Below are 27,912 nucleotides of genomic sequence, written 5' to 3'. Positions count from 1 at the left end.
TGCCTTTTTCTTTTTGGCTACCTCCCTTGTAAGGAGGAAAAGCCTTGGTATATGTATGTATGTAGTACATACATATACCAAGGCTTTTTCCCCCTTACTAGGGAGGTGGGAAAAAGCCTTGGTATATGTATGTAGTAACGAGTGAAATTGAGTTCATACAGATAGAGGGTGCAATTGAGGGCATATATGCAATTTCAGCATTTTGTTAGCATTTTGTTATTTATCTATTTGTATTTAGTAATATCTATTTTTCTGCATCTGGCCTCATTATAAGCCAGGAGTCCTCTGTATGTATGTTTTGCCATTGAAATAGCGGGGGCGGTCCACTGGAGTTCGACGTTTAAGTCCGGTGGGGCTTGTTGACGCTAGTTCCAACTGTTCGTGTTGCCTAGATGTAAACAAATATGAACAAACGTCGTGCAAGTGGTGGACATGAACAAGTACATGCGTTTTTGTATTTGTATATTGGATGAGGTACTTTAATAAGGAGTCATGGATCCTCAAGAAGCTTTCATGACCTTGCAGCCACTGTGTGTACATGTGGCAAGGGACGTCAATGAAGTTAATTTGAAGGCCTTACGCTTGGAGTTGGAAAGATTGACAGTAATGGTGGAAAGAAATGGTGAAGTTTGGTGTTGTTTAAATGATCTCAAGGAGTATATTGTCTTTCCCCTTATCATCGCCCTTAAAAGCGGCAAGGCAAAGTAAGTTTGAATGATGATCTATACTATAGAAGATATTTGAAATTACTAATTGATAGATTTTTCTAGGCTTACAGTAACTAACAGTGCATACATAATTTATTATTACATGCCCATGGACTTGTAAACTATACATAGAATAATTGATCAAATTTAGGGAAATATAACTGTGTGAGTGGTCACTAGAGGCGACCATGGTGTCATTAGTAAGCTTATATGCCACATTTTATGGTTTACATTCATATTGATGTGCACATGTGTATTTTTTAATGTGTTGTATTTCCATGGCAGTTCCTCAGCAGTTTTGGAAGAACTGGTGCTATGTCTTCTGATTGTTCTTCGTCATTCTCAAGTTGATACCTTCCAGTACTTTCAAGACATATTCACTCAACTGTTTATGCTTATTAGTGACAAGAAGAATCCTCAGAAATGTGAGTATGCAAGGATATTTTGTGGTAATTTTTTCATATGTTATGGTAGGTGAATTAAATCTTTGGTGATTGAGAGTCATTTTGCCGTCTTCATATTTTGTGCATTTGGAACTAAAGTTGTCATAATGAAATGTCATTCATGTGGATAATTTTTGGTGGAGACTTTGGGGCTGCCTCTCAGGTTACACCATCAGGTTGAATTTGGGGTGTTGAGGAGGTGGTTCTCCTCAAATAAGACCAAAGTAATGGTAGTGATAAAGAAAAGGGAAACAATGCAGAGATCATACTAAATGGGAAAAAGTTTAAGCAAGTTCAATATTTCAAGTATTTAGGTAGCATAATAAGAGGATAGAAGATCAGAAAAGGAAATTAGAGCATGAAAAGGTACAGAAAAACAGCATATGGAAAAGAAAAGAAGCTTCTGACAAAGGTAAATATGACTTAGAACCTGAGATTAAGATTTTTAAAAAGTTTTGTATGATCGACATCTACTTATGGGTGTGAATCGACATAGACAATAAGTGCTGAAAAGAAAAAGAGACTTGAGGCAATGGAGATGTGGTGCCTTTGAAGAATGAATATATATTTGAAAGGGTAACAAATTAAAAAGTTTTTAGGAAGAGCAGATACAAAAAGATCACTTGTAGAAACCATCAGAAGTAGGCAACTTTCTCTCCTTTGCCATGTAGTCTGTACATTAGAACTGGAAAAAGTCAGCCTACTAGGAATGATTGAAGGGAAGAGGGCTTGTGTAGACAGCGACAGACATATGTGGGTAGCTTAATGCAGGATATTGGATAGGGAATGAAAGTTCAAGACTTAATGAGATTGGCTCAAGATCAGAAAAGATGGAGTTCTATGATCGCTGATGTCATAGACATAGCACATTGGTAAGGTAAGTAGATACTGCCTTCATGAATAATGGTAGTTTCCATTAAAAATCGGTATCGAGTACAGTGGATTTTCTTCACTGGGTGAAGCTATGGTGCTTTGGCTTTGCTTCACGATTTTCATGGTTTTGCTCATTAACCCTGATTTCATTCATATTCCAGTGGGGGCAGTGAGTGAAGAGTGTAAGGAACATGTGCTGAGGGCTGTTGAGGTATTAGTACAACACTCTAGCAGTGATGTGACCAAGAGAGTGTATCATGATTCCTTTAGGCCCCAGCTTGGTCATGGCATATATATGTGCCTTCAGATACTGTCTACAGAGAAGAACAGGAACCTTAAGTAAGTAGAGTGAAATGTTGTCAAATAGGAATAGGCTAACACTCTTAAGAAGAGAAAGGTAGCGGTCACTATTGAAGATTCAGAACATAATGCATATTTAGATAAAATGCCATAAACTAGAACTTTATTGGGATGGGAAATGTGGTACCCATTCTTATGCATCTTGTTTAATACCAGATACTAATGATAATGAATGTTGCCTTCAGTTTTACTGACTGCAAAGGACCAATGATGGGTGCCTGGAAAGGATGGTCCTGCAAGATAGACAGCAAAGCTGCTCATATTAAAAATTTGCTGACACTCAGTCAGGATTGGGCCCAAGATTTTGGTCAAGTTCAGCAATTTTTCTTCCATTTTTTCATATATGAAAAACAGACAATTGGTGACTGCATCTCATCCCTTCCATTTTCAATCAATGACATAGAAACAATCCCACACTAGTACATCACAGACAACAATCAAACATTTCTTTCCAGAGAGATCCTTGGGGTCCAAGGATTGTTGCCAGCCACTGTAGACATGTGGGTTCTCCACTTTGGGGAAATCAAGATGCCTATTGATTAATAAATGGCTGGAAACTCATAGATCCACATTGGCTGGCAGCAGCCCTCAGGCCCTTGCATATATCTTGCTGGGAAGAAACATTGGACTGTTGTTGGATTACATGAAGAACCGTCACCCCAGACTTCAACAGGGTGACAATTCTTTATGTGGGCTATCCTAGGGTGATAATTCTTAATGTGGGCCATCTAGGGTTTACAATTCTTCAGTTGTATAAGTTGATGACAATAAGCATAACCCTCATTGAACCTAACCTAACCTCATCTTCCACTGTTGACATTCAGCATACTGGGTTGACAGTTCTTCAGGTTGGATCTCATGGGGTGACGATTCTTCATGTGGGTGTTCTGGGGTGACAATTCTTCATGTGACCCCTGTTGTCTGTGTTGTATTAATATGAAACAGTTTCAATTTAGTAAGCTGATAGTTTTAAGAGAAGAACACTCAACAGTTGTTATCTCACCATTTGTGAAAAAGTGATACAAATACAGTCTAACTTGTTAAACAAAGATCTTGGGTTCAGTGCAGAGACCAAGTCTCAGGACTGACATTAGATGGGAATGAGGGGTGTTGACAGGTTTTGATATTGGGTAACAGGAAGTTTATTCTCTCTGCTGTCCATTTGTACATTATTGGTCCCTATAATATGCAGCATTATAATTTATTTTTCTTTTGTTATGATTGTTATAGTTTATTTCTGTATGTAGATTTTGTTAATCTTTATTAATTTTCAGATGCTTGAGTCTCCATTTTGCATGTTTGTGCAAATCCATATAGTCAGTTTGAATTTCATTTATTTCAAATCATAGATATTCTTGTCATTTGTTCAAGTGTTAATGTAAAAACCAATTTTCATTTAATCATTCTGTTGCCCTGAGTGTCTGTTGCAGAAGACCCATAACCTTTGGTTGGGACCATAAGTCACTTAGAGAAGAGATATTGTGACATATGGTCCCAACCCAAGGCTATTGCTGGTTTTCATAAGGCCACGGGTCTTCTGCAAGAGAAACCAGGGGCAAGGGAATGACACTTCAACAAATGTGCTGCTTTGTCTACCCTGCAAGATGCTACACAACTGGTGTTCCTCAGACAACAGAAAGCAGATGTCCACATCAGAGGAACCTTGTGCTCAGAGAACGGAAGTTGGCTAACATTACCTCCATATTCAAAAAGGGTGACAAAAAGAAACCAGTGAACCACAGGCCTAAAAACTTAACATCAATCATAGGAAAAATTATGGAGACCATCATCAGAGATGCTATTGAACACCATTTAGAAAGTAACTGTTTGATAAATGATAGCCAGCATGGATTCAGACAGGAACATTATTACATGACTAACTAATTTGAGTTCTACAACGCAGTCATCTCAAATTATAACTATTGTATAGATTTAATATATCTTGACTTTATGAAGGACTTTGATATCATCCTGCACAAAAGACTACTTGCTAAATTAGCATCACACAGAATTCATGGTAGCCTATTAAGCTGGACTAGTAATTGATTAAATGATTGTAAATACAGAGTTGTTCTAAATGGCAAAACATCTAGATGGAAAAATATTACAAGTGGAGCTCCTCAAGGTCCTGTTCTTGGGCCATTTCTATTCATTGTACAGTATATATAAATAATATAGACCACGTGCTGAAATCTATTGTCTCCAAATTCACTGATGATACAAAATTGTGCGGAATGGCAAATGATCACTTTACTTAAACCAATTAGATATTCAAGAAGATTTAGATAAACTATAGCAATTGTCTGAAAAGTGGCAAATGAAATTTAACACAAGTAAATGGAAGGTTATGCACATAGATGAAAATAACAATAAGTATGATTACAAGTTATTATGAAATTCATTAACAAAGTGGGCAGTGTAAAGGATCTTTGCATACAGTAATTATCAGTGATAATCTCAATCATCTAAGCAGTGTATTTCCACTTTAGAGAAGGCAAATAAGATTCTAAGACTGATTGCACGATCTTTTGGTTTTAAAAGTCCATCGGTCATTATCAAGCTATATAAAACCTTAGTTCGCCCACGTTTGGAATATGCTGCTTCTGTATGGTCACCAAATCTCATTAAAGACATTGACAGATTGGGAAAGTACAACAGTGAGCCTCAAAACTGATTCCAAATATCAAAAATAAATCATGCAAAAATCAACTAAAACGCACAAGTCTATTTTCCCTAAAAAAGTGTAGACTTGGGGATGCTTTGATACTGGTCTTTAAAATTCTGAAGGAAATTGACATCAACAGTAACAAAATTTTCACACTGAATACAAATCAAACAAGAAATAATGGTTTCAAACTGTTAGGAAGTGGCATTTCTATGGATCAGTCATACATTCTTTCATCTTTAGAGACAAATCTCCATTCAATTACCCGAAGGCCACAGGTCCTCTACAAGAGAGACAAGATGCAGTGGATTAATTGAGTGACTGATCTTGATTCATAAAGGAATACTGAGCTACTGTCTTTCACCAGCATTTATTTTGCTCTACTTAAATATCTCCTGTATCACTCCTAGTACACTGCCTTTTCTTTTCTCAGGTTCCTGTAGTAGGGGGTAAGAATGCCAGTACAGATTGACCTCTCATTAACGGACGTTAATTAGCTGTGTTTACGGTGTTTTCGGTGTTTTTGGTGCCGTTGTTTAGTGCTGTGCAATCACTGCCACCCAAAAACCACTCCAAATCAATGGATTATTCACATCAATGGACACCATTACCCCCCTTTTAGTCTGTTAATGAGAGGTCAATCTGTACTATTCTCAGGCATGTTGTAAAAGGCAGTTAAATGGGTCAGAATGAGGTGATTGGGAATTCACTTTTCTCTTATTTTCTCGGGTGAAGAGTAAGTGCATGTTTTCACTCAACCACCCTCCTTAAAAGGATAAAAAGGTCATTGATATATACTTGTAACATAATTTTTTTTTCTTTAAATGCAGAGTTTGTTGTATGGAGGTTTTGCTGGCATTGGGCCAGAAGCACAATAAGGAAATGTGGTCCATTCAGGAGATGGAAGATATTGGCCAAGTCTTCAGTAACTTCCTTCCTGGCATTGTCCTTGGTCTTGGGAAAGTGGCCACAGGGGATGACAAACAAGGGCAGCGTGTAATTTCGGTAAGTTGGCCAAGTATTGAGTTATCATTTATTTATGTCATTTATTTTATTTATTATTATTATTATTTTATTTATTTATTTATCTTTTATTTTTTTCTTCTTCTTTCTTTCAATTTAAGTGGCCCCAGGGGATAACAAACAAGCATGTAATTTCAGTAAGTTGGCTCACCCTTCATCTTGAATTAATTCTGCTTTTATAAATTAACTTTTATTCTCTTTTCTTTGTAACTTTATATTCTATTTTCTATCCTATTTTCCCAATTTTGTCCTTCCATTTGTTTTTTCTCCCTCTGTCATATCTCTTTACTCCTTTCACTTAACTCTAGTCAAGTTCCTAATTCACTCATGTGAGAATAAAACTCAGTGCACTACTACTCTCCTTGTGCTTTTTCTCCTCCTCCACCTCCTTCTCCATTTCCACCTACACATCCTCCTTGCCTTCTCATGTTCCTTCATTACCTCCTCCATGACCATCTCCACCTCCTTGTCTCCTCATCTTCCTTCTCCTTCCCTTCCTTCTCCCTCTCCATCACTACCTCCTCCTCCTTGCCTCCTCTCCTCCTCCTCCTACTCCTACTCCTACTCACCCTGCTGTGCCCCTGGTGTCATTCTATATTATCTCATTCACCCCCCTTCCCCCCTCCTTCAGTATAATGCTGCACTACCTCTGAATTTGCTTTGTTGTCACAAAATCTAGAGAGTGGACTCTTGGGTGTAAAGAGCATTTTGCACATGAGGGCCGAGATTGGCTTAAGTGTGCTCAGACAGAATTGATGTCTTAAATAACCTCAGATGCAAGGAGGATGTCTTGGTTTGCTCACACTGTCCAATCCACTTCCATTCTCAACACTTTTAAACTTATTTGCTTTTATTGGTACTTTATCACACCAACAAAGCCCCTGTTGGGATATGGTACTTATTTGTTTATGTTGATAATTGACTTCTGTATTAGCGACAATGATATATTTTTCTTCTAAATGAGCAAGGAACCAATGATGGGCATTTAGTTGTGGTGATCCTGCAAGATGGACATAAGAGAGTCATCTCCATGCCATTTGCCTTCAAATTCCATGAACACCAGAAAGGCTGCCACTTAGTCTCTAGACAGGGTTAAGATCTTTGAATATCATCATTGAATATTTTTGCTCTACTTCTTCATGTAAGGAGAACTGACAATCGATGACTGCTTCTCATCCTTTTCCTACCAGCTAGTGAGGTAGAGACAGTCCCACACCAAAATAACGCAGAGAGCAGTCTTTTTAAGAGTAGTGTGTATTTACTTAATTTTGATACACAGGAAAAGAACATTGTTTGTGGAATCATGTCTCATGTTCTCCAGTGTATCATACCTAGCTGTGACAGTGTTTTATCTTGCTTTTTCACAAGGTTCATTGTTTCAAAATTTATTATAGGGGTTACAGTAACATCCTGAAGAGTCTCAGGGTGGGTGGGGTGGGGGGGGGGTCATAGGATGAAAAAGGTTAAGAATCACTACTTTAATGATTATCCAAAGACTAAGAACCAAAGAACACATCAACTAACATTTTATCTTATCTTTCAGATGTCTCTGCATACATGGTGCTACTTTGTTGTCTTGGTACTTAATGACAAGTTCCTGAACAAGAATGTCTCTAACTTCAGCCTCAGTGACACTGCTTCTGATTTGAGAAAGAAGATCTTTGGGGATGAAAAGAAGAAGCAGAAGACACAAAAAAGTCTGAAGGAAAAAAAGAGCAAATTTGATCTTCCTGAACCTGAGGATGAAGTAAATAATTGATAGTTCCTTTGTACTCTATTAGCATTAACTTTTTTTTTTCTTCTTCTTCTTCTCATTCATTCATACCTACCCACCCTTGCTGTTATCATCCATTTGCATCTTTCACTCCCCTTTTTATTTTTGTAGTTAAATCACAAAATTGTTAATATAATTTGTTTATCACTGTTACATCTTAAGTGGCCGGGAGGATTGGGGTATCACTACTTACAACGAAGATTGAGGTGATGGCAGTTCGAGCCCTGCCACCGGTGATTTGAACCAAGGGCATGATTAGTTAAATTCCTTGCTACCAATTCCTCTATAAGGGGCACCATTCTAGCCTCCTGATTGGGGAGGTGGGGTTGCGACATTAAACTGAATCACCATCATCATCAAGTATAACTTAGGTCACTATGATATGAATACATTTGAACATCTTTTTAGTGTTTATGCTTGCTTACAAATTGCATATGTATGTATCATTGTCATCAATTACAACTTATGTTATACATACATTTGTACATCTTTTTAGCATTTATGCTCTAGCAAATTGAGTTAGAGCATTGCTACTTATGGTGGAGGTTGGGAATGGAGGCAGTTTGAACCCTGCCATAAATGCAAATTCATAGTTAGGGCCCGCTACAATAAAGTCTCTGCTTTAAAAGTCCACAGTAAATAGGCATCATCTAGGCCTCCTCTGAGGGGGGGGGGGAGCTTGTGATGCAAAACTGAATCATAACCACTTGAATTGAATAAGATCTTACTAGAAGATGACTTCTTGAATTTTCTAAGTACAATTTGGCTACCTCATTTATAACGGAGAAGAGCCCCTTGGTATATAGATAGATGGTTTTGTTTAATGCAGCTCTTGTGAAAAGGAGATTGGGAAAATATGAATCTTGTTTTGATTAATGAATGGCACCTGCTTGTGGTGGTCCTGTGAGACAGACAATAGGGAGAATCGTCCCTTCACCACTTGTCTTCAAATAGGACCAATAATGGGTACCTGCAAGTAGTGGTTCTGTTATGTGAATATCAGGAAGAACCATTATCCTTATCACATACATATACCAAAGACTTTTTCCCCCTTATAAGGGAGGTAGCCAAAAAACAAAGACATAAAAACCACGCCCACCCATTCCATCACTATCACACACCACTCCCTTTCACCCTCTTCCCTCCCTCTTATTGCTCGTCTTAAAAACCCATCACTGCCCTTCCCTCTAACTGGAGGTACAGCTCAAAGAAGCTGAGACTTGGTCTTAGGCCTGGCTGCTGATATTGTTTGATGTGTGTTGAAGGAAAGGGAGTGTGCTGGTAGATTGGAGGAATGTATGTTCTTTGTAATTTTCTCTTGATTCATTCTTACTTTTATGCTCAGTTTTTGTTTGATATCACAAATTCCCCCTCTCAGAGAGGGCTGGGATGGTGGTTCCTTATGAAATGCGGTCTGAAGCCTTACTATGAACTTGCTTGCTGCCAAGTTGGGCTTGAACTGTCTCTACTCATGACCTATGCCACAAATTGATTCAAGTAGAAAATAAATTTTAAATGAAAATATATACAAAAAAATGAAAGTGCTGATCTTGAAACAAATGAGTACTAATTCTTGTTTTTATGACTTTTGCAGCTACCGCCAGAAGTACCAAGGTTGAAAAATGTTTCAATCAACAGGGAATGGATCAAAAGCACCTGTGAAAAAGTTGTGTTGGTAGTCCATAACTTATGTGAACGCACTGTGTCTGATCACTGGAAGATTAGTCTTGCTTTGGTAGAGCTTTCCTCCCAGATCTTGCAGAATTGTCAGAGGTACGTACTCAAATTTAGGTGTTTGTTTTACATAGAGTAAATTTATGAAATTATTTCTGCCTTACATAGGGTGACTATATGAAATTATTTCCTCATATAGTAATATAGTGGAGTATGTAATAGTATGTAGTAATAGTAATGTGGGGATGGAATGTGTGGTAGTGGATTTTATGCTTTTGATTTTTGGCTACCCCCTTTGTAAGGGGGAAATAAAAAATTTCATATATGTATGTAGTAATATAGAAAAAACAGTATTACCAGTTTAATGGCTATACAACTTCAAAGTTCCTTTACTAATTTGCCAATATGCATCAGTTGAAATTTTTCCAGATATAAATGATACAGAAAAATCCATTATTGTGAGATATTTAAAGGTCATGAAAGCCTATTAGAATTACATACAAACCCAAGTGCCCTTTCCCCCTTATAAGGGGGGTTGCCAGATCAAGGGATACGCTCATCTTCATCTATGCCACACCTATCAAAAAGGGAAAAAAAAAAAAATTGTTGTCCCTCCCATCTTATCTTCTTCTGAATGACGAGTCGTCCTATTCCTGTCCCATCACTCAGGTCAAAGGCAGTACTGCATGATGCAGCATGTAATTGATCAATTGTATATCAGTAGATCATACGGTCTATTGAAATAAATGCCATACAAGGACAGAGCTTTTGTTGGTATGACGTTTCACTTAGTACACACATGACAGATTAAGTAAGATGATTGGGGAAAGTAAGGGAGGTCATTGGAGCCTAGGAAATTTTAAAGAGAAGACAGATCAGTTTTCATGGTGCAGGAAAGATTAAGGAGAAGATGGATGAATTGTCTGAGTGCAGGAAAGGTTAAGGAGATGATGGAACACTTGTCTGGGAGCAGGACATTAGTTCACTGCTGTTGAACAAAAAGAGAAAGAAAATAAAATGGGAGGGCAATTGTCCACTTCAGATGGACAACGACCGTGAGAGGAAAAAGGTGTGGAGGGGAACTAGGGTTAGTTTTCTAAAAAAAAAAAATTGTAGTTGGAAGTAAAGGAATCAGGTGGGGTGAGATAATGAAAATGCCTCTATTTTGTTCCTTTGTGTTAGATTCTTGGATGATGGTTGCTTCCAAACATTTTCATCGGCTCTTTTTGGCCTCTGCTTTTTCATCTAAGGATCCAACACAACTGAACAAAATAGAGGCATGTTCAATATCTCACCCCACCTGTTTCCTATGCTTCCAATTGCCGACAAAATTTTAGAAAACCATCCCTAGTTCCCAACCACACCTTTTTTCTCTCATGGTTTTTGTCCACCCATAGTGGACAAATGCCCTCCCATTTTATTTTCTTCTTTTTTGTTCAAAAACAATGAACTAATGCCCTTCACCAAGACAAGTGTTTAATTTTTTCATTGACCTTTCCTGTATCCAGACAATTGATCCATCTTCTCCTTAACCTTTCCTCATCCAGACATTTGATTCGTCTTCTTAACCTTTCCTAGGTTCCAATGATCTCCCCCATTCCTCCTGATCCTCTTATTAATCTCAGTCATGTGTATCAAAACTATGTACAGTGAGACTTCTCATTAACGGATGTTAATTAGCTGTGTTTGCAGTGTTTTCACTGTGTTTTCGGTGTTTTTGGTGCTGTTGTTTAGTGCGTGCAATCACTATGCCACCCAAAAACCACTCCAAAACACTGAGAACACAGCAAAAACACCGCTAACACAGCTAATTAACGTCCGGTAATGAGAGGTCTCGCTGTACTTGAAAAAGCTGCAACAAGCGAAACATTGTACCAATAAAGGTTCTGTCCTGACACAGTGTTTATTTTGATAGACTTCTTGTCAACTATCATTTTCATAGAGAGCATACAGTGATGGGTGCATCTAAAAGTGCTCTCTTTCACTTGAATGGTGTGTGTACTCGTTCAACCCATCACCTCATATCTTTCTTGTATGAGACTGTCAGCACCAGCTGTGTTTGCATCTTGGGCAAATGGTTTGTAACCAGGCAGAACTTTTAGATTCTTTGTAATGGAATTGTCTGAAAGGACATTTTGTTAAGGTTAAAGAAATATATACATACATACATATATATATATATATATATATATATATATATATATATATATATATATATATATATATATATATATATATATATATGTATGTATGTATGTATGTATGTATATTTATATATCATAATGGTGCATTGTTAACACTTTCTATACCTTGTGTGACAGAAGCTAATTTCCTGTGACAGGTCCCTTGCTGGTGCTGTGATACCCTTAGTGGAAGTTCTTCTTAAGTTCCGCTGTGATGATGTAGTGGATGTGAGCCAGGCAGCACAAAGGGACCTCACACAACTGATGCATGGTTAGTAAGTGTTATAAATCTTCCAATCTAAGACATGGACAGCCATGCATCATACATTTTTGTAACCTCCACCTGAAAGACATTGGATCACATGGCATACATGCATTCACCAATATTGCAAACTACGGCTATTTACACAAGACTATACTTCACATCTGGAAACACGGGAAAATCATCACAATCCCCAAACCCAACAAACACCCAACAATTCCAGCATCACACTGCCCAATCACACTTTTCTGCACCCCCTTCAAAGTCATAGAACTCCTCATACTACAGCATGTTTTTAGACCACTACACTACACTACACTACACAAACACTTCTGATAAACCTCGCACAAAGAATTTTTGATGCTACCCCATCACAATCTCACAAACAACATATACAACACAGATACACACAATAATACCAAAAGATGGCTGGCCAATTATCTGACAGGTAGAAAAGCTTATGTCATATAATGGCCAATCATTGCACACCAGAAACTTTAAGAATGGAGAACAGGGCTTAGTTTTATCCCCCACATTCTTTAATCTTTACATGGACAATATACCCACACCTGACACCTTGGAAATACAAATATTATCTAATGCAGATGACATAACAATTACATGCACACACTATAATACGGACAAAATTGCAGAAATACTACAACCATACTTCAACACACTCAACACGTGGTTCACAACAAATAGACTCAAAATAGCCCCAACCAAATCTACAGCCACACTTCACACTAATTGGATAGTGGGAACAAATGCATATCATGCCTCTTTATCAGCAACACTCGTACTACACATACACATATGCCTAATATACTTGGTATAACATGTGATGCATCCATGTCATTCAAACAACATATCACATAGGACAAAATGCACACCTAGATTAAACAAAGAAACTAACTACAGTATACAAATAATGCATATGCTCAGTGATGAATTATGTGAGCACTGCATGGGTCCCTAATCTCACTAAGACATGCCACAATATGTTACAGACCATACATAACAAAGCCCTGAAGACAATTACAGGCTTCAAAAATACATACATACATGCATATACCAAAGGCTTTTTTTCCCTCTTTTAAGGGAGTTAGCCAAAAAACAAAGGCATAAAAACCACTTCCACCCATTCCATCCCCTAATACACTCCACTCCCCTCCACCCTCTTCCCTCCCTCTTATCTTGGCACCTCATGGTTGACGGGTCATCCCTGCATCTTGTCCACTGCCCTGGGTCAGAAGCAGTGTTGCAAGACAGCACATCCACAGCAAGGCCTCTTCATTAAATTGGCAACCCCCCTCTCCATCCCCTCATGCAGAAAAGGAGAAGACGGGGAGAAATCCCTTCAGGCTGCGTCAAATTTTTCTCACACATACTACCTCACCGCCCCACCCATCCCACCTCATACATCACAACATCATCCGTATACAACCAATCTCCATTCACCCGTCTTCTGTCCTCTCCCGTCCTTCCTCAACAGACATTCCCCTCTTCCCCAAAGCCCTTTTTATCCCATCCATCCATCTCATTCAAGGACGTCCCCTCATGTTCACTCCCTCCACATCTGCCTTCCACACCTCTTTTACTAGTCTTTCTTCACTCATTCTTTCCATGTGTCCAAACCATCCCAATACTCTTTCATCCACCCTATCTCCCAACTCCCTTTCCACCCCTGTTCTCCTCCACACCTCATTTCTCACTCTATCCAGCCTAGTAACCCCTGTCATACTTCTTAGACACCTCATCTCAAACACATTCAGACTCCTTCTCTCTTCCTCTCTTATGTTCCATGTTTCCACCCCATACAGTGCTGTTGGCACAATCACTCCTTCATACAGTCTCCTCTTAGCATCCATTCCCAAATGTCTATTTCTCATTACACTTTTTAATCCACCAAGGCATTTACTCGCTTCTCTCAATCTACATTCTACCTCCACCTCCACTCCTCCCTTTCCTGCCACATTCGCACCCAAGTACCTAAAACTATCCACTTCCTCCAGTCTCTCTCCCTTAACCCCTTCACTCCGGGCCAAAATCTCGCAGGCAGCATTAGCTGCCAGACGTGCGATGTTGCGGTCTTAATACTCACATTATAAAAAATAATGTAACCCCTGTATTGTTCGTTCTCTTTCACCCGTGAATTTTGATCATACATACATACATACATATACCAAGGCTTTTTCCCCCTTCCAAGGGAGGTAGCCAAAAAGGGAAAGGCACAAAAACACTCCCACCCATTACATCCCCAAATACACTCCACATCCCTCCCACCCTTCCTCTCATCTGAGCACCTCCTGGATGACGGGTCATCCCTGCACCCTGCCCACCGCCCTGGGTCAGAAGCGGTGATGAAGCCAGTTTACAGAGTATGGGGGTCTTGCAGGTACAACTACAATAGATATAATCAAGACGCCAATATGGCAGCTTCGCGTACCCACTTGCTCCTCATGACGCCTACGTAGGCATCACCGTATGGAAGGGGTTAATATTCACTTCCAGTCTGCTGCCACTTTGTCCCCTTGTACATCTCATCACCTTACTTTTACCCATATTTATCTTCAACTTCCTTCTTTCACACACTCTCCCAAACTCTGTCACTAACTTCCTCAATCCCTCCTCTGATCCTGCTACAAGCGCAGTGACGTCCACAAACAACAGCTGGCTCACATCCCACTTTTCTCCATTTTCTTTAACCATCTCCAATCCCTGACCCACCACCCTTGCATTTACCTCTCGCACCTCCCCATCCATGTATAAATTGAACAGCCAAGGCAACATAACACATCACTGAAAAAGTCCCATCTTTACCTCAATTCAACAATCATGCATATGTGCTGTACACAAAACACTCCATTTCTATCCACCTCAGGACCACTCAGAACAACTAGCCACTCCTTCAATCCTCAAATTATGTACTTTAGCATTCATATTCCATAAAACCATAGTTTTCTCTCTCATTTTAAGAGAGTTTTTGGATTTACTCTCTTCCACTTATAACTTTTCTCTCCTCTTTCAGCTACCATGTTTATCTAATCCTCGCCAATAGGGTGTTTGGGCAGAGGTAGTGGGACTCCCCACTTCTATGGAAATATGTCACTGTTCCTTCTTCTTCTGCAGTTCATATTTGCAGACACCCATTCTCCAGAACATTTTTCCCAAATCTTCCTCAGTTTGTGGCCAGCCATGTATTAATGTATTTTTTAATTTCTTCCAGAATTGGTAAAAGCTGAGTCCAAAGGTCGTGGCAACCGGGACATGTATGAGCTCTTGGAAGAGAGTATCTACAGTCTTGCCACTCGTCTACCCACTATCACCAGGGAAGGAGGTATGGCTTGGCTTCCTCTTATATCATTATATAAGAAGAAAAAGTTGTTGAAGTTGAACCAAGGGCATAGTTCATTAAATTCCACACTACAAAGCCCTCTGTGAGGGGCACCGTCCTAGCCTCCCGATAGAGTGTGTGACGTTAAACCATATCATCATCATCGAGAAGAAAAAAAAAAAAAAAAAAAACACACACACACACACACACACACAAACATGCACACATATTTAATGTCTATATACCAAGGGCTTTTTCCCCCTCACAGTGGAGGTAGCCAAGTCTAAAGGCAAGCACCCACTCTCACCCATTCCACTCCCATCTACCACCCCTTCCTTCCTCTCATCTTAACTCTTCATGGATGACAGCTCATCCCTGTATCCTGCCCACTGCCTTGGATAAAAAATATTGCAGCAAGACACAGCACATCAACAGCAAGGCTGCTTCCTTTAATCAGTGACCCCATGCAGAAAAAAGAGAAATCAGGGAGAAATACATTCAGGCTGCATTAAAATATCATTCATACATAGCCACTCCCCACACACCTCTCCATCCCCCACCCCCTTGCTTCCTTGCATCACAGTATCATCTGTATACAGCCATTCTCCACTCACCCATACCACCTGCCTACTCCCTTGCTCAACAGACATTCCCCTCTTTCTTAAAGCCCCCTTCACCCCATCCATCCATTTCATCTTCAGTCATCCCCTCAGGTTCACTCCCTCCACCTCTAGCATCCACACTTCTTTCACTAATCTCTTTTCACTCATTTTCTCCATGTGTCCAAACCATTCCAATATTCTTTCATCAGCCCATCAGCCATCTCCTTTTCCACTCCAGCTCTCCTCACCTTCTCACCTCTTTATCTGTCCAACTTTGTAGCCCCTAACATTCTTCTCAGACAGTTCATCTGAAACACACACAAACTTTTCATCTCTACCTCTCGTAAATTCCAGGTCTCTGATCCATACAGTACCATCAGCACAATCACCCCTTCATATAGTCTCCTCTTTGCATCCATTCCCAAATGCCTGTTTCTCATGACACTTTTTAATCCTCCAAGACATTTACTTGTTTCACTCTACAATTTATCCCTCCATTTCCTGCCACATGTATCCCCAAATACCTGAAGCTACCCACTTCCTCCAGCCTCTCTCCTTTTAGACTTATTCCAAGTTGCAGCTCGCTTGCTGAGTGGGTTAGCTCGTTGTTACTTGCAGGGAAGGTCGAGGAGAGGGCGGTTCGAATCCTGCCACCAGCAAAGTTGAACCAAGGGCATGGTTCATTAAATTCCACACTACAAAGCCCTCTGTGAAGGGTACCATCCTAGCCTCCCAATAGGGGGGAGTGTGTGACGTTAATTATTCTTATTATTATTATTATTTTTTTTTATTTTTTATTTTTTTCTACCATCCTCTGCACTTGTACATCTCATCACCTTACTTTTACCCACATTTACCTTAAACTTTCTCCAATAGCATACTCCCCAAACTCCATTACTAACTCTCTTAACCACTTCAGTGTAAGTCAAATTCTCGTGTGCAGCTAAGATAAGAGGGAGGGTGGAGGGGTGTGGAGTGTATTCAGGGATGGAATGGGTGGGAATGATTTTATGCCTTTTTCTTTTTGGCTACCTCCCTTGTAAGGGGGAAAAAGCCTTGGTATATGTATGTATGTATGTACAATGCATCACACTACTCACATTATGAAATATAAAGTCACTGCTGTATTATTCATTCTCTTTTACTCTGAGTAATAATAAACACAAAACATGATCAAACCAGTTGACAAAATCCAGGGGTAATTCATGTACAGCTACAAAAAAATATAATCAAGACGCTGATGCCGGCATCCTCATGTACTCACGTTCTCCTCATAACGCCTACGTAGGCGTTATCTTACTGAAGTGGTTAATCTTCTGACCCAGGCACAAACACAGTGTAGTCAGCAAACAATAACTGGCTCACTTCCCACTTTTCTCCATTTTCTTTAACCATCTCCAGTCCCCTGCTCATTACCCTCACATTTACTACCAAGCCATCCATGTATACGTTGAACAGTCATGGCAATATGACACATCCCTGTCGCAGACCCATCTTTACTTCAAACCACTCATACATACATACATACATATATCAAGGCTTTTTTCCCCCTTACCAGGGGGGTAGCCAAAAAGGACAAGGCACAAAAACATTCCCACCCATTTCATCCCCAAAAACACTCCACACCCCTCCACCCTCCCTCCCATCTTAGCACCTCCTAGATGACGGGTCATCCCTGCACCCTGTCCACTGCCCTGGGTCAGAAGCAGTGTCGCAGGACACAGCACATCCACAGCAAGGCCGCTTCATTAAATCGGCGACCCCCCTCTCCGTCCCCCCATATAAAGGAGTGGACGGGGAGAAATCCCTTCAGGCTGCATCAAAAAATTTTCCTCACACACACTACCTCACCCCCATTCCCCCGTCCAATCCACCTCATGCATCACAACATTTTCCATATACAACCATTCTCCATTCACCCCTGTCTTCTGTCCTCTCCCGTCCTTCCTCAACCGACATTCCCCTCTTCCCCAAAGCCCCCTTCACCCCATCCATCCATCCATCTCATCCTAAGACGTCCCCTCATGTTCACTCCCTCCACATCTGCCTTCCACACCTCTTTTACTAGTCTTTCTTCACTCATTCTTTCCATGTGTCCAAACCATCCTAATACTCTTTCATCCACCCTATCTCCCAGGTCCCTTTCCACCCCTGTTCTCCTCCTCACTTCCTCATTTCTCACTCTATCTAGCCTAGTAACCCCCATCATACTTCTCAGACACTTCATCTCAAACACATTCAAGTTCCTTCTCTCTTCCTCTCTCATGTTCCATGTTTCTGCTCCATACAGTGCTGTTGGCACAATCACTCCTTCATACAGTCTCCTCTTAGCATCCATTCCCAGATTCCTATTCCTCATTACACTTTTTAAACCACCAAGGCATTTACTCGCTTCTCTCAATCTACATTCTACCTCCACCTTCACTCCACCCTTTCCTGCCACATTTGCACCCAAATATCTAAAACTATCCACTTCCTCCAGTTGCTCTCCCTTAATGCTCACTTCCAGATTACTGCCACTTTCACCCCTTGTACATCTCATCACCTTACTTTTACCCACATTTATCTTCAGCTTTCTTCTATCACACACTCTCCCAAACTCTGTCACCAGCTTCCTCAATCCCTCCTCCGATCCTGCCACAGGCGCAGTGTCGTCCGCAAACAACAGCTGGCTCACCTCCCACTTTTCTCCATTTTCCTTAACCATCTCCAATCCCTGACCCACTACCCTTGCATTCACCTCTCGCACCACCCCATCCATGTATAAGTTGAACAGCCAGGGTGACATAACGCATCCCTGACGAAGTCCCACCTTTACCTCAAACCACTCACTCTCTCCATTTCTAATCCTGACACAAGCTCTACTACTCTCATAAAAACTCTTGACAGCTCCTAAAAGCTTTCCTCCTATCCCGTATATCCGCATAACCTCCCACAGTGCCTTTCTGTCTACCCTGTCGTAAGCCTTTTCCAGATCCATAAAGGCCCAAAAAACATCCTTCTCCTTTCCTATAGCTTTCTCACATATGTCTTACCACAAAAATCTGATCTACACAACCTCTACCTGTCCTAAATCCACACTGTTCCTCACCAATTACTCCTTCTGTTCCTCTCCTAATCCTCTCAATCAAGATCCTCCCATAAGCCTTCCCAACTACACTTAACAAGCTAATCCCTCTGAAACTACTACATTCACACTTGTCCCCCTTTCCCTTGTAAAGTGGAACTATACACGCACTCCTCCAGTCCTCTGGCACTCTACCTTCTCTCCAGCAAACATTAAATAACCTCACCAACCAGTCCACCATCACTATACCTCCTTTTTTAAGACATTCTGCATGGCATCCATCAAGACCAGGTGCCTTACCTGCTTTCATCATCTTAACTGCTGCCTTCACTTCATCCTTCCTTATTTCTCCTCCATTTTCCTCACTCATCACTCTCATTTTCTTAGCATTTCCCAATTCTAATACTGGCTCTACTACTATTCTAAAAACTCTTGACTGACCCTAACAACTTTCCCCCAATCCCATATATATGCAAAACTTCCCACAGTGCCTTTCTGTCTACCCTGTCATACCCTTTTCCAAATCCATGAAGGCCCAAAAAACATCCTTACCACCACATTTAATGTAAAGAATAAATCATTTATATACCAATATTCTAACATTACATTTGTTGTATTGGAACAGACGACAACAAAACACTCTCGACCACTCGGCTACTGGAAGGCTACCTGGAGGTGTTAGGACCTCGTTTGCGGAACTTGGTGGGCGCTTTCGGACATACACACCGTCTGTTTCGAGCTGTGCTTTTCATTCTGAGGATGGACAGTGATGACAGTAACCTTCTCCTGGAGAAAGCTGGAACAGAAGGTAATGTGTCATTTGATGTCTTTCTACAATAACAACTTGTTTGTGCAATTAGAAAAAACTTGATGTCATTCTGTATCACAAAGTGTGGACTTAAGTTTTTAGTTAAAGCAGTACTACATATGGAAGTGAAGATTATACAGGAATACATAGTGGAGAATGGTTGTATATGGATGATGCTGTGATGCACGGAAGAGAGTGGATGGGGGATCGGGAGGTTAGGGAGTGGTTATGTGTGAATGATATTTTGATGGATCCTGAAGGGATTTCTCCCCGTCTTCTCTTTTTCTGGACAAGGGGAAGGAGAGGGGGGTTCGCAGATTAAATGAAGAAGTCTTGCTGTGGAAGTGCTGTGTCTTGCTGCATTACTTCTGACCAAGGGCAGTGGGCAAGATGGAGGGATGACTCATCATCCAGGAGGAGTCAAGATAAGAGGGAGGAAGGGAGGGATGGTGAATGAGAGTGGAGTATGTGGGGATGAAATGGATAGGAGTGGAATTATGCCTTTTGATTTTGGCTGCCTCCCTTGTAAGGAGGAAAAATCCTTGATATATTTATGTACATACATAGGGATTAACTATTCTATTTACCTAAAGCTTCTTCCTCCTTATAGAGGAAGTAGCCAGCTAAGGCATGCACCCACTCCCACCCATCCCACTCCCATCAGTCACCAAATTGTTTCCCTTCTCTGACTCATAACTCCTTGGTCGCCCCCTCATGTTCATTCCTTCCACCTCTGTCTTCCATGCCTTTTTTATTAATCTTTCTTCACTCATTTTTTCCATATGTCTAAACCATCTCAATACTCTCACATCAACCCTATCTCCCAACTCCTTTTCCACCCCCGCTCTCTTTCCGTTACCATTGGACAGTATAATATTAAGTTACAACCCACATGTTTCATCTCTTAAAATATTTACAGTACTCTTTGATTTTAAACCAAAAATTTTAGTCAGTTATGAAAAAGTTACTCTACACTAGAATAATGAGGTAGAAAATAAAAGATGAAAATATTATAATCTATAAATCCTCATTTTTGCAGATCCACTTGAGGTGTATTCTATTAACCCACACTTGGGCATGACGTTTAAAAACTTCCAAGACCACCGCATTCTTCACTCTGTGTCTACTGCTGTCCGATTGATGGGGCATCATGGAAACCTGCAGGGAATGATTGATGTGTGCCTGGACCTGCTGGAGGAGAGTGCAGTTAACCAGAAGGAAGTGGTTCTTCTGTTGACTTTACTACTTACAGGTGACTTATTAGTTTCCTTTTAAAACCTCTCAGGGGTAGAATTAGTACCTGATTAATGTACAGCTTTGTTATCACAATTCTAATGTGAATGATAATGATTGAGCTCTTTTTCAATCTTAGAAATGCCTTTTCCTTCTTGTAAGAAAGGTGGTTGAGACAAAATACATATCTATCTTTACACCTCATGGATAAAGGGTCATCCCTGTCCCTGTCCCGTCATTCGGATAAAAGACGATGCACTGAAACGCAGTGCTTCCACAGCAAAATTCAAGTACCACAGCTGGTTTACCCTTACCACTTTATTACACAACCTCTTCAATACAAGTCAAATTCTTGTGTACAGCATCAGATGTCTAATGTACAATGCATCACATACATACATACATACATATACCAAAAGCTTTTTCCCCCTACACAGGGGGTAGCCAAAAAGAAAAAGGCATAGAAACCACTCCCACCCATTCCATTTCCTATATATTCCACTCCCCTCCACCCTCCTCCCTCCCTCTTATCTTGGCACCTCCTGGATGACGGGTCATCCCTGCATCTTGTCCACTGCCCTGGGTCAATGCATCACACTACTTGCGTTATAGAATATAAAGTAACTGTTGTATTACTCATTCTCTTTTACTCTTGAGTAATAATAAACACAGAAAATGTGCTCAAACAGGTTCACAGAATTCAGGGATCACTCAGCTACAACTACAAAATAAATACAGTGAGTCCTCATTATACGGTACATATGCATTCCTGAAAACCTTACCGCAAATTGAAATTACCGTATACCGAACCCAAGTTTTGACTTATGGCAAACGTACCTTCTTCCTGCTCTTTTCTCTTCAAAATATCTAATTTTACCTCCAAAACATGAGCGGATACCATATCTGTGAGTTTTTCTTACCGTAAATAGAATCAAGGGTAGTAATTACCGAATACCGTAACTGCGAATTTACCGTATAAAGAATTACCGTATAAGGATGACTCACTGTATAATCAAAACGTCAACACTGGCATCCTCATATACCCACTCGTTCCTCGTGATGTCTGTGTAGGCATCATCATATCAAAGAGGATAATAACCCTCCTTCATCCACAGAGAATGGGATGAAAAGAAAGCTGTTTGGTAGGGTAGATCAAAGAGTGCTGAGGTAGTTTGGGTATATGGAAAGAATGTTAGAACAAAAACTATCCAAAAGAGGGCGGAAAGCACAAGTTTCTGGATTGAATTTGAGATGAATACATAGGATGAGGTGGATGGATGTGTGAGGAATTGTGTTGAATGAAGAAGAAGCAGTACACAAGATGGGAGTGAATGATGGGAGAATATGAATGAACAAAAGGATGACATGCCCTGAAGGGATGTTCTTATCATTTACTTTATAAAGTATTTTGAGTGGATGAGGAGGGATTGGTTGGGGTGTCACCATATGACAAAGCAGTGGGGATATGCTAGCTGTGGCTGTTGGGCCCTCCTATAGAAGTGTTGTCTTGCTACATTGCCTTAGGCCCAAACAATGTGGGAGGGGATCAGTATAACCTTTCATTCATGAGGTTCCGAGATGGAAGAAGTGTTAGATAGGTTTTATTGTGCATGAAGTGGGTGTGTATCCTTTGACTTGGCCACCCCCTTATAAGGAGGAATATGTATATTTGTATACACATGTCCCTGTACTGGAATATTGACTAGATAGTGTCATGCAATCAATAATTTACGGACTGTTACTAGGATGCCCCTACAAAACAGAACCACACATCATTTGTCTACGCTAAAGTAACATTTCTAATTAATTGATTGTTGCCTTCAGTTTCATAAAGCGAAAAGCCTGCAGCCCCGTAGTAGCTGGCAATGGTCCTTGGGCTTTCCCACAGATCTCTGCAAAGAAGTTTTGAACTGTTTTTCTGTGTTGTATCAGTGTAAGACCATTTCTATGTCACTGGCTGAAAGTGGCAGGGAAGGGGATATTTTATTGTGTTTAAAGTATTTTCTATCTTGCATATTGGTCCCTTATTCCCTTCCTCCAACCCTTGTTTTATTCTTCCACATTTCCTATACTTTCTCCTATGTATGATTCTTTTGTCTTCTTTTTTAGATATTTGTGTGATATTTCATATTATTTTATTTCTGTTAACTTTACTGTAGTTCTATTTTGCATTGGTTTGATGTAGAAACTTCTAAACTCATGAACTATGTTTTGATTATTTCAGTGCATAGGGATTTTTTATATAAAGTTTTATATCTATATGGTAGTTACAGTGTGAGTTATTATTTCTTTTTTCTTTTGGTCCATTTCAGGGAAAAGTAAATCTTTAGTTGAAGAGGATGAACAAGGAAAAGTAGAAGAAATAGAAAATATTGTCCAGAATATTCTAGACATCGTGAACACCACTGAAGTTTTTAATGCACCCATCTCTCTTTCATCTGTGTCTTCTAACAAAGTACAAGCTGAAGTCGATGAGAATCTGTCTTTAGTGCCAGTGAATTCGTATACAAACATATCTGTTGAACAGATCAAGAGTAACATTGTTTTAGTTTCTAACGTGTTAAGATTGATTGGGGCATGTGCAGAAGTAATGGGGCCCAACTTTATCATGTTCCTAAGTGTAACTTTGTGTTCTATCTTGGAGAAAGCTGGAGAGCCAAATGTATTGGTATCCAACACAGCCAACAATACCCTTAAAACTATTGCTGAAGTATGCAAATATAAAAATGTAGCACAACTTATTGAAAAAAGTATCCCACACTTTTGGTTCACCCTGTCCTTACGACTGCGCCGTTTGAACCAGTTCCCCACAGCTCCTTTGGTTCTCCAAGTGGCACTTGAATATGCAGGGTTTGATGTGTTAGCTTTCACAGAGGAGCTTGTGGAGGATATTTTACTTTCCTTGGATACGCACTACAGTGAACATGCTACTCCTATATTAAGGGTCATGTTTGTCTACGTTTCAGCAGTTGCTCGTTTGATGCAAGAGCGAAAAGAGGAACACAGCAATGATAATGAAAAGGTACACAGTGAGGGTACTTCAAAACAGGCAGAACACAGTAATAGTTTAGGACCTGTAGCTTTGTGCCTTTTGAAGCATCACAAGAAAAACCAAGAAGCTCAGGTTCCTGTCTTAGATTCAGATGATGATGAAGAACCAGTGGATGGAGTGACAGGCATGCAAGAGCACCTCAAAGCCAAAGCAGAGAAAGAGAATGAAATGGAAGAAGATGGAACAATTACAGAAGAAAAGAAGAAACCTGTACCGAGGTATATAGAACTTGTGGTCATGATCCTTGAGAGATGTTCCCACCTTTTGTACACAAATGACCGCAAAGTAAAGCTGGTTGTACTTAGCATAGTAAAAGTAGCCACTAAGGCATTGTCGTATGAGGAAGATGAAAGACTTCCAGTTCTGCACAAACTATGGAAACCCTTGATGAACAGGCTGAATGATAAAGATTTTGTGGTGATGATAAAAACAGTAGAGGCACTGGCTGTCATGATATCTACAAGTGCAGAGTTTCTTCAAAGAAGAGTCCTTAAAGAAGCTTTACCCAAAATAATGAACTTTCTGAAGAGTCAAGGAGAAACAAGTCAAGGAAAAAATCAGCATAGTGGTTACCATCTCTCTGCAGCTTACAGGGCACAAAGAATCATTATGCAGGAGCTCAGGAACATTCTGATATCATTTCCCTTACGTACCAGGGAAGCATCAGAATTTGTAAATATGTTGATTATTTATGCTGACAAACGACAACCCCCAGATTTGTGCAGTCAAGCAGTTAAGCTGTTATCAACCATGAGTGAACTTTACCCTCACCATGTATGGCTTGCTCTTGCCTTTCAGCAGCAGCCCATGAAAATAGTAGCACCATCTTCAACTCTTTCATCTGTCAAGGTACTTTGTTTTGTTGATTATTATTGTTTTGCCAAATGTTGACATAAAATTATTAGGTTCTTCAAGTAATATCTGTACTTTTGCCCTTATTTACTTTATCCTCTCAAATACCCTGCCAAACTCTGCAACTAGTTGCCTCAGATTCTCCTTTGACCCAGCCACAAATGCAATGTCATATGCAAACAACAAGTATACCTTCCATTTCCTTTTACTCTTGTACCATCACTGAACCCCTGCCCATCATCCTCTCATTTGCCTCCAATACCATCCCATCCATGTACTGTACGTATTAAACAACCATGGTGACATTACACAGCCATGTGACACCCCCTTGTTTTTTATTCAAAGGGTTAAAGATAAAAAAATCTATGGTTGTCTTGATTCTGTAGATCATAAATTGATAAATACAGCTACTGGAATACATTCATTTATATGGGATGATTTGAGTAATTTTATGCATACAGTACAGTAGACAAAATAAAAAGTTCTCATTTAGAATGATGATTTTATCATGTCCAGTTTTGCCTTTTGGGGAAAATGTATTATCAGTTTACTCTGTTATTTTGAGAGCTGCAAGTCTTCTGCAAAGGGGAACAGGGGCAATGGATTGATTGAGTTGCTAATCTGATTTTTTACTTATTTTTCAGATATTTGGTATCAAAAATAAGAATTTGCCACCAGACGTTCAAAAAATATATGAAGATCTATCTTGATGCTGGTAATTTCATATATATGGACATCATTAATACAGTATATTACTGTGTGTGCAAAGGTAATTGTTTTACAATGATAATAAATTGTATTGTTATCATTACAATTTTGAATATATATATATATATAATGTATATCCTGTATTTTTTTTTCCTCATTTTTATGGTGTGAATGATATACTGATATACAGTAATGTATATACAAGAGAGACCTGGAGTAATGAATTGGTTGATTGATGGTATGTGTTAGATGGATGGATGTCATGTGAAGTGTCCGACAAAGGGAGGAACTGTTATAGTGGACTGACTATTGAGGTTGTTGTGTGCCCAAAGGAGGGGAATGTGCCAGAGGACTGGAGGAGTGCTTGTATAGTTTCACTTTACAAAGAAATAGGAGGCATATATGAATAGCAGTTTTAGAGGGACGTAACAAATGTGTTAGTGACTTGGTAGCATGGAATAGGGAGGCGTTTGTCAGTGGATTGAATTGGCTGATGACTATATATATATATATATATATATATATATATATATATATATATATATATAGATATATATATATATATATATATATATATATATATATATATATATATATATATACACACACACGCACACACACACACCAAGGGCCTTTTCCCCCTTATAAGGGAGGTAGCCAAATTCAAAAGGCATAATTCCACTCCCACACATTTTATCCCTACTTATTTCACCACCATTCATCACTATTCCCTCCCTCACTTTCACCTTAGCTCCTCCTGGATGACAGAACATCACTACATCTCACCCATTGCCCTGGGACAGAAGCAATGTAGCAAGACACAGCACATCCATAGCAAGGCCACTTCACTCAATCGGTGACTCCCCCTCTCTGTTCCCTCATGCAGCAACATTGAAGATGGGGAGCAATCCTTTCATGCTGCATCAAAATATCATTCACACACAACCGATCCTTAACCCCATCCTCTACCCACTCCCTTCAATGCATCACAGTATCATCCATACATAGCCATTCTATACTCACCCCTGTCTTCTGCCCTCTCTCTTCTTTGCTCAACAAGACATCCCCTTCTTGGTCACTGCCCCTTTTACCCCATCCTTTCATCTCATCCTTAGTCATCCCCTCATGTTCACTCCATCCACCTTTATCATCACATATAACCACTCGCTATCCCCCATTCCCCACCCCATCCCTTCCTTGCATCACTGTATCATCTATACTCAACCATTCTCCACTCACCCCTATCTCCTGCCTTCTACCTTCCTTACTTAACAGACTTTTTCCTCTTGCTCAGTGCCCTTTTCACCCCATCCATCTCATCCTCAGTTGTCCCCTAAAATTCACTCCCTCCACCTCTGCTTTCCACACCTCTTACTAATCTTCACTCATTCTATCCATGTGTCCAAACCATCCCAGTATTCTTTCATCAGCTCTATCTGCCATCTTTTCCACCCCAAATCTTCTTCTCACCTCCTTGTTTCTCACTCTATCTAACCTTGTAACCCCTATCATACTTCTCAGACATTTAATTTCAAACACATACAATCTCAAATTCCAAGTCTAAGCCCCACACAGTACACAAATATCCTTTCATATAATCTCCTCTTTGCATCCATTCCCAAATGCCTATTTCTCATGACACTTTTTAGTCTCCACATGTCACCCATCTAAACCAGGTGCCTTGCCTGCTTTCATCATTTTAATAATTACTTGCACTTCATCTTTTCTTATTTCTCCTACATTTTCCTCACCCATCACTGTCATTTATAGGCTGTGGAAAAGAAGGACTTTATTAGGCAGGTTGAAGACAAACTCTGATAGAGAGTTGGTTTTATTTAGCCGTGAATTTGGGCACCATTGTTATATGGGTTGCTATAAGAGTGTGAAAAGGGGAGTGGACGGGATGGCAAGGGAAATGACGACTTGTGCGTTTCAAGTCATGTCCCAAGGCAATCTGCTTGTGGAGGAGGGGGGAGGAATTAAGAAAGCAACAGGGCAGTAAGCCAGAATGACAGTATGATGCTCCTTATTGACAAATCCATTGTTTATAAGGGTCGGAGAGGCTATGCATTGCTTGCCAGTCATTGCAGTGACTAAGGGATCTTCTAATGTAGGTGCTGATGGTTGAGTCTTTGAATCAGAAGGGGAATTCAATACAAAGGCATTGTCCTAAATTAGATGTTTTCACATATACAGAAGTGTTGTAAGTGCCTTTGTCTTTCTGTTTTATCAATATATCTAAAAAAGGGAAGAGAGTCATCCACTATGTTCAGTTGTAAAATTGATACC

The 27,912-nt window shown here is 40.0% G+C and overlaps 1 protein-coding gene across 1 annotated transcript; it reads left to right on the top strand.

Annotated features, from left to right (window-relative positions):
* The first annotated feature begins 384 nt into the window (after positions 1-384).
* Tti1 (Telo2 interacting protein 1) lies at positions 385-26,155 on the top strand. The gene is made up of 12 exons (XM_076206587.1): positions 385-704; positions 993-1,132; positions 2,185-2,362; positions 5,879-6,053; positions 7,615-7,818; positions 9,440-9,618; positions 11,861-11,973; positions 15,194-15,304; positions 19,596-19,778; positions 20,818-21,030; positions 23,324-24,912; positions 25,560-26,155. Exons 1-12 carry the CDS (start codon positions 493-495, stop codon positions 25,623-25,625), a joined length of 3,363 nt encoding a protein of 1,120 aa, XP_076062702.1. The 5' UTR covers positions 385-492; the 3' UTR covers positions 25,626-26,155.
* The last annotated feature ends 1,757 nt before the right edge of the window (positions 26,156-27,912 follow it).

The sequence above is a fragment of the Oratosquilla oratoria genome, chromosome 23 (genome assembly GCF_046742065.1).
Source record: "Oratosquilla oratoria isolate Oo_2021 chromosome 23, ASM4674206v1, whole genome shotgun sequence".
Classification (NCBI taxonomy): domain Eukaryota; kingdom Metazoa; phylum Arthropoda; class Malacostraca; order Stomatopoda; family Squillidae; genus Oratosquilla; species Oratosquilla oratoria.
Note: the sequence above shows the minus strand (reverse complement) of the source record. Positions and strands in the feature narration are given on the sequence as shown.

What these genes read in the sequence shown, in the direction of transcription:
- Tti1 (XM_076206587.1), top strand. Translation starts at nt 493, where the DNA reads ATGGATCCTCAAGAAGCTTTCATGACCTTGCAGCCACTGTGTGTACAT. An exon ending in GAGAAGAACAGGAACCTTAA is followed by an intron (nt 2,363 to 5,878) that starts GTAAGTAGAGTG and finishes CTTTAAATGCAG; the next exon opens with AGTTTGTTGTATGGAGGTTT. An exon ending in CACTATCACCAGGGAAGGAG is followed by an intron (nt 15,305 to 19,595) that starts GTATGGCTTGGC and finishes GTATTGGAACAG; the next exon opens with ACGACAACAAAACACTCTCG.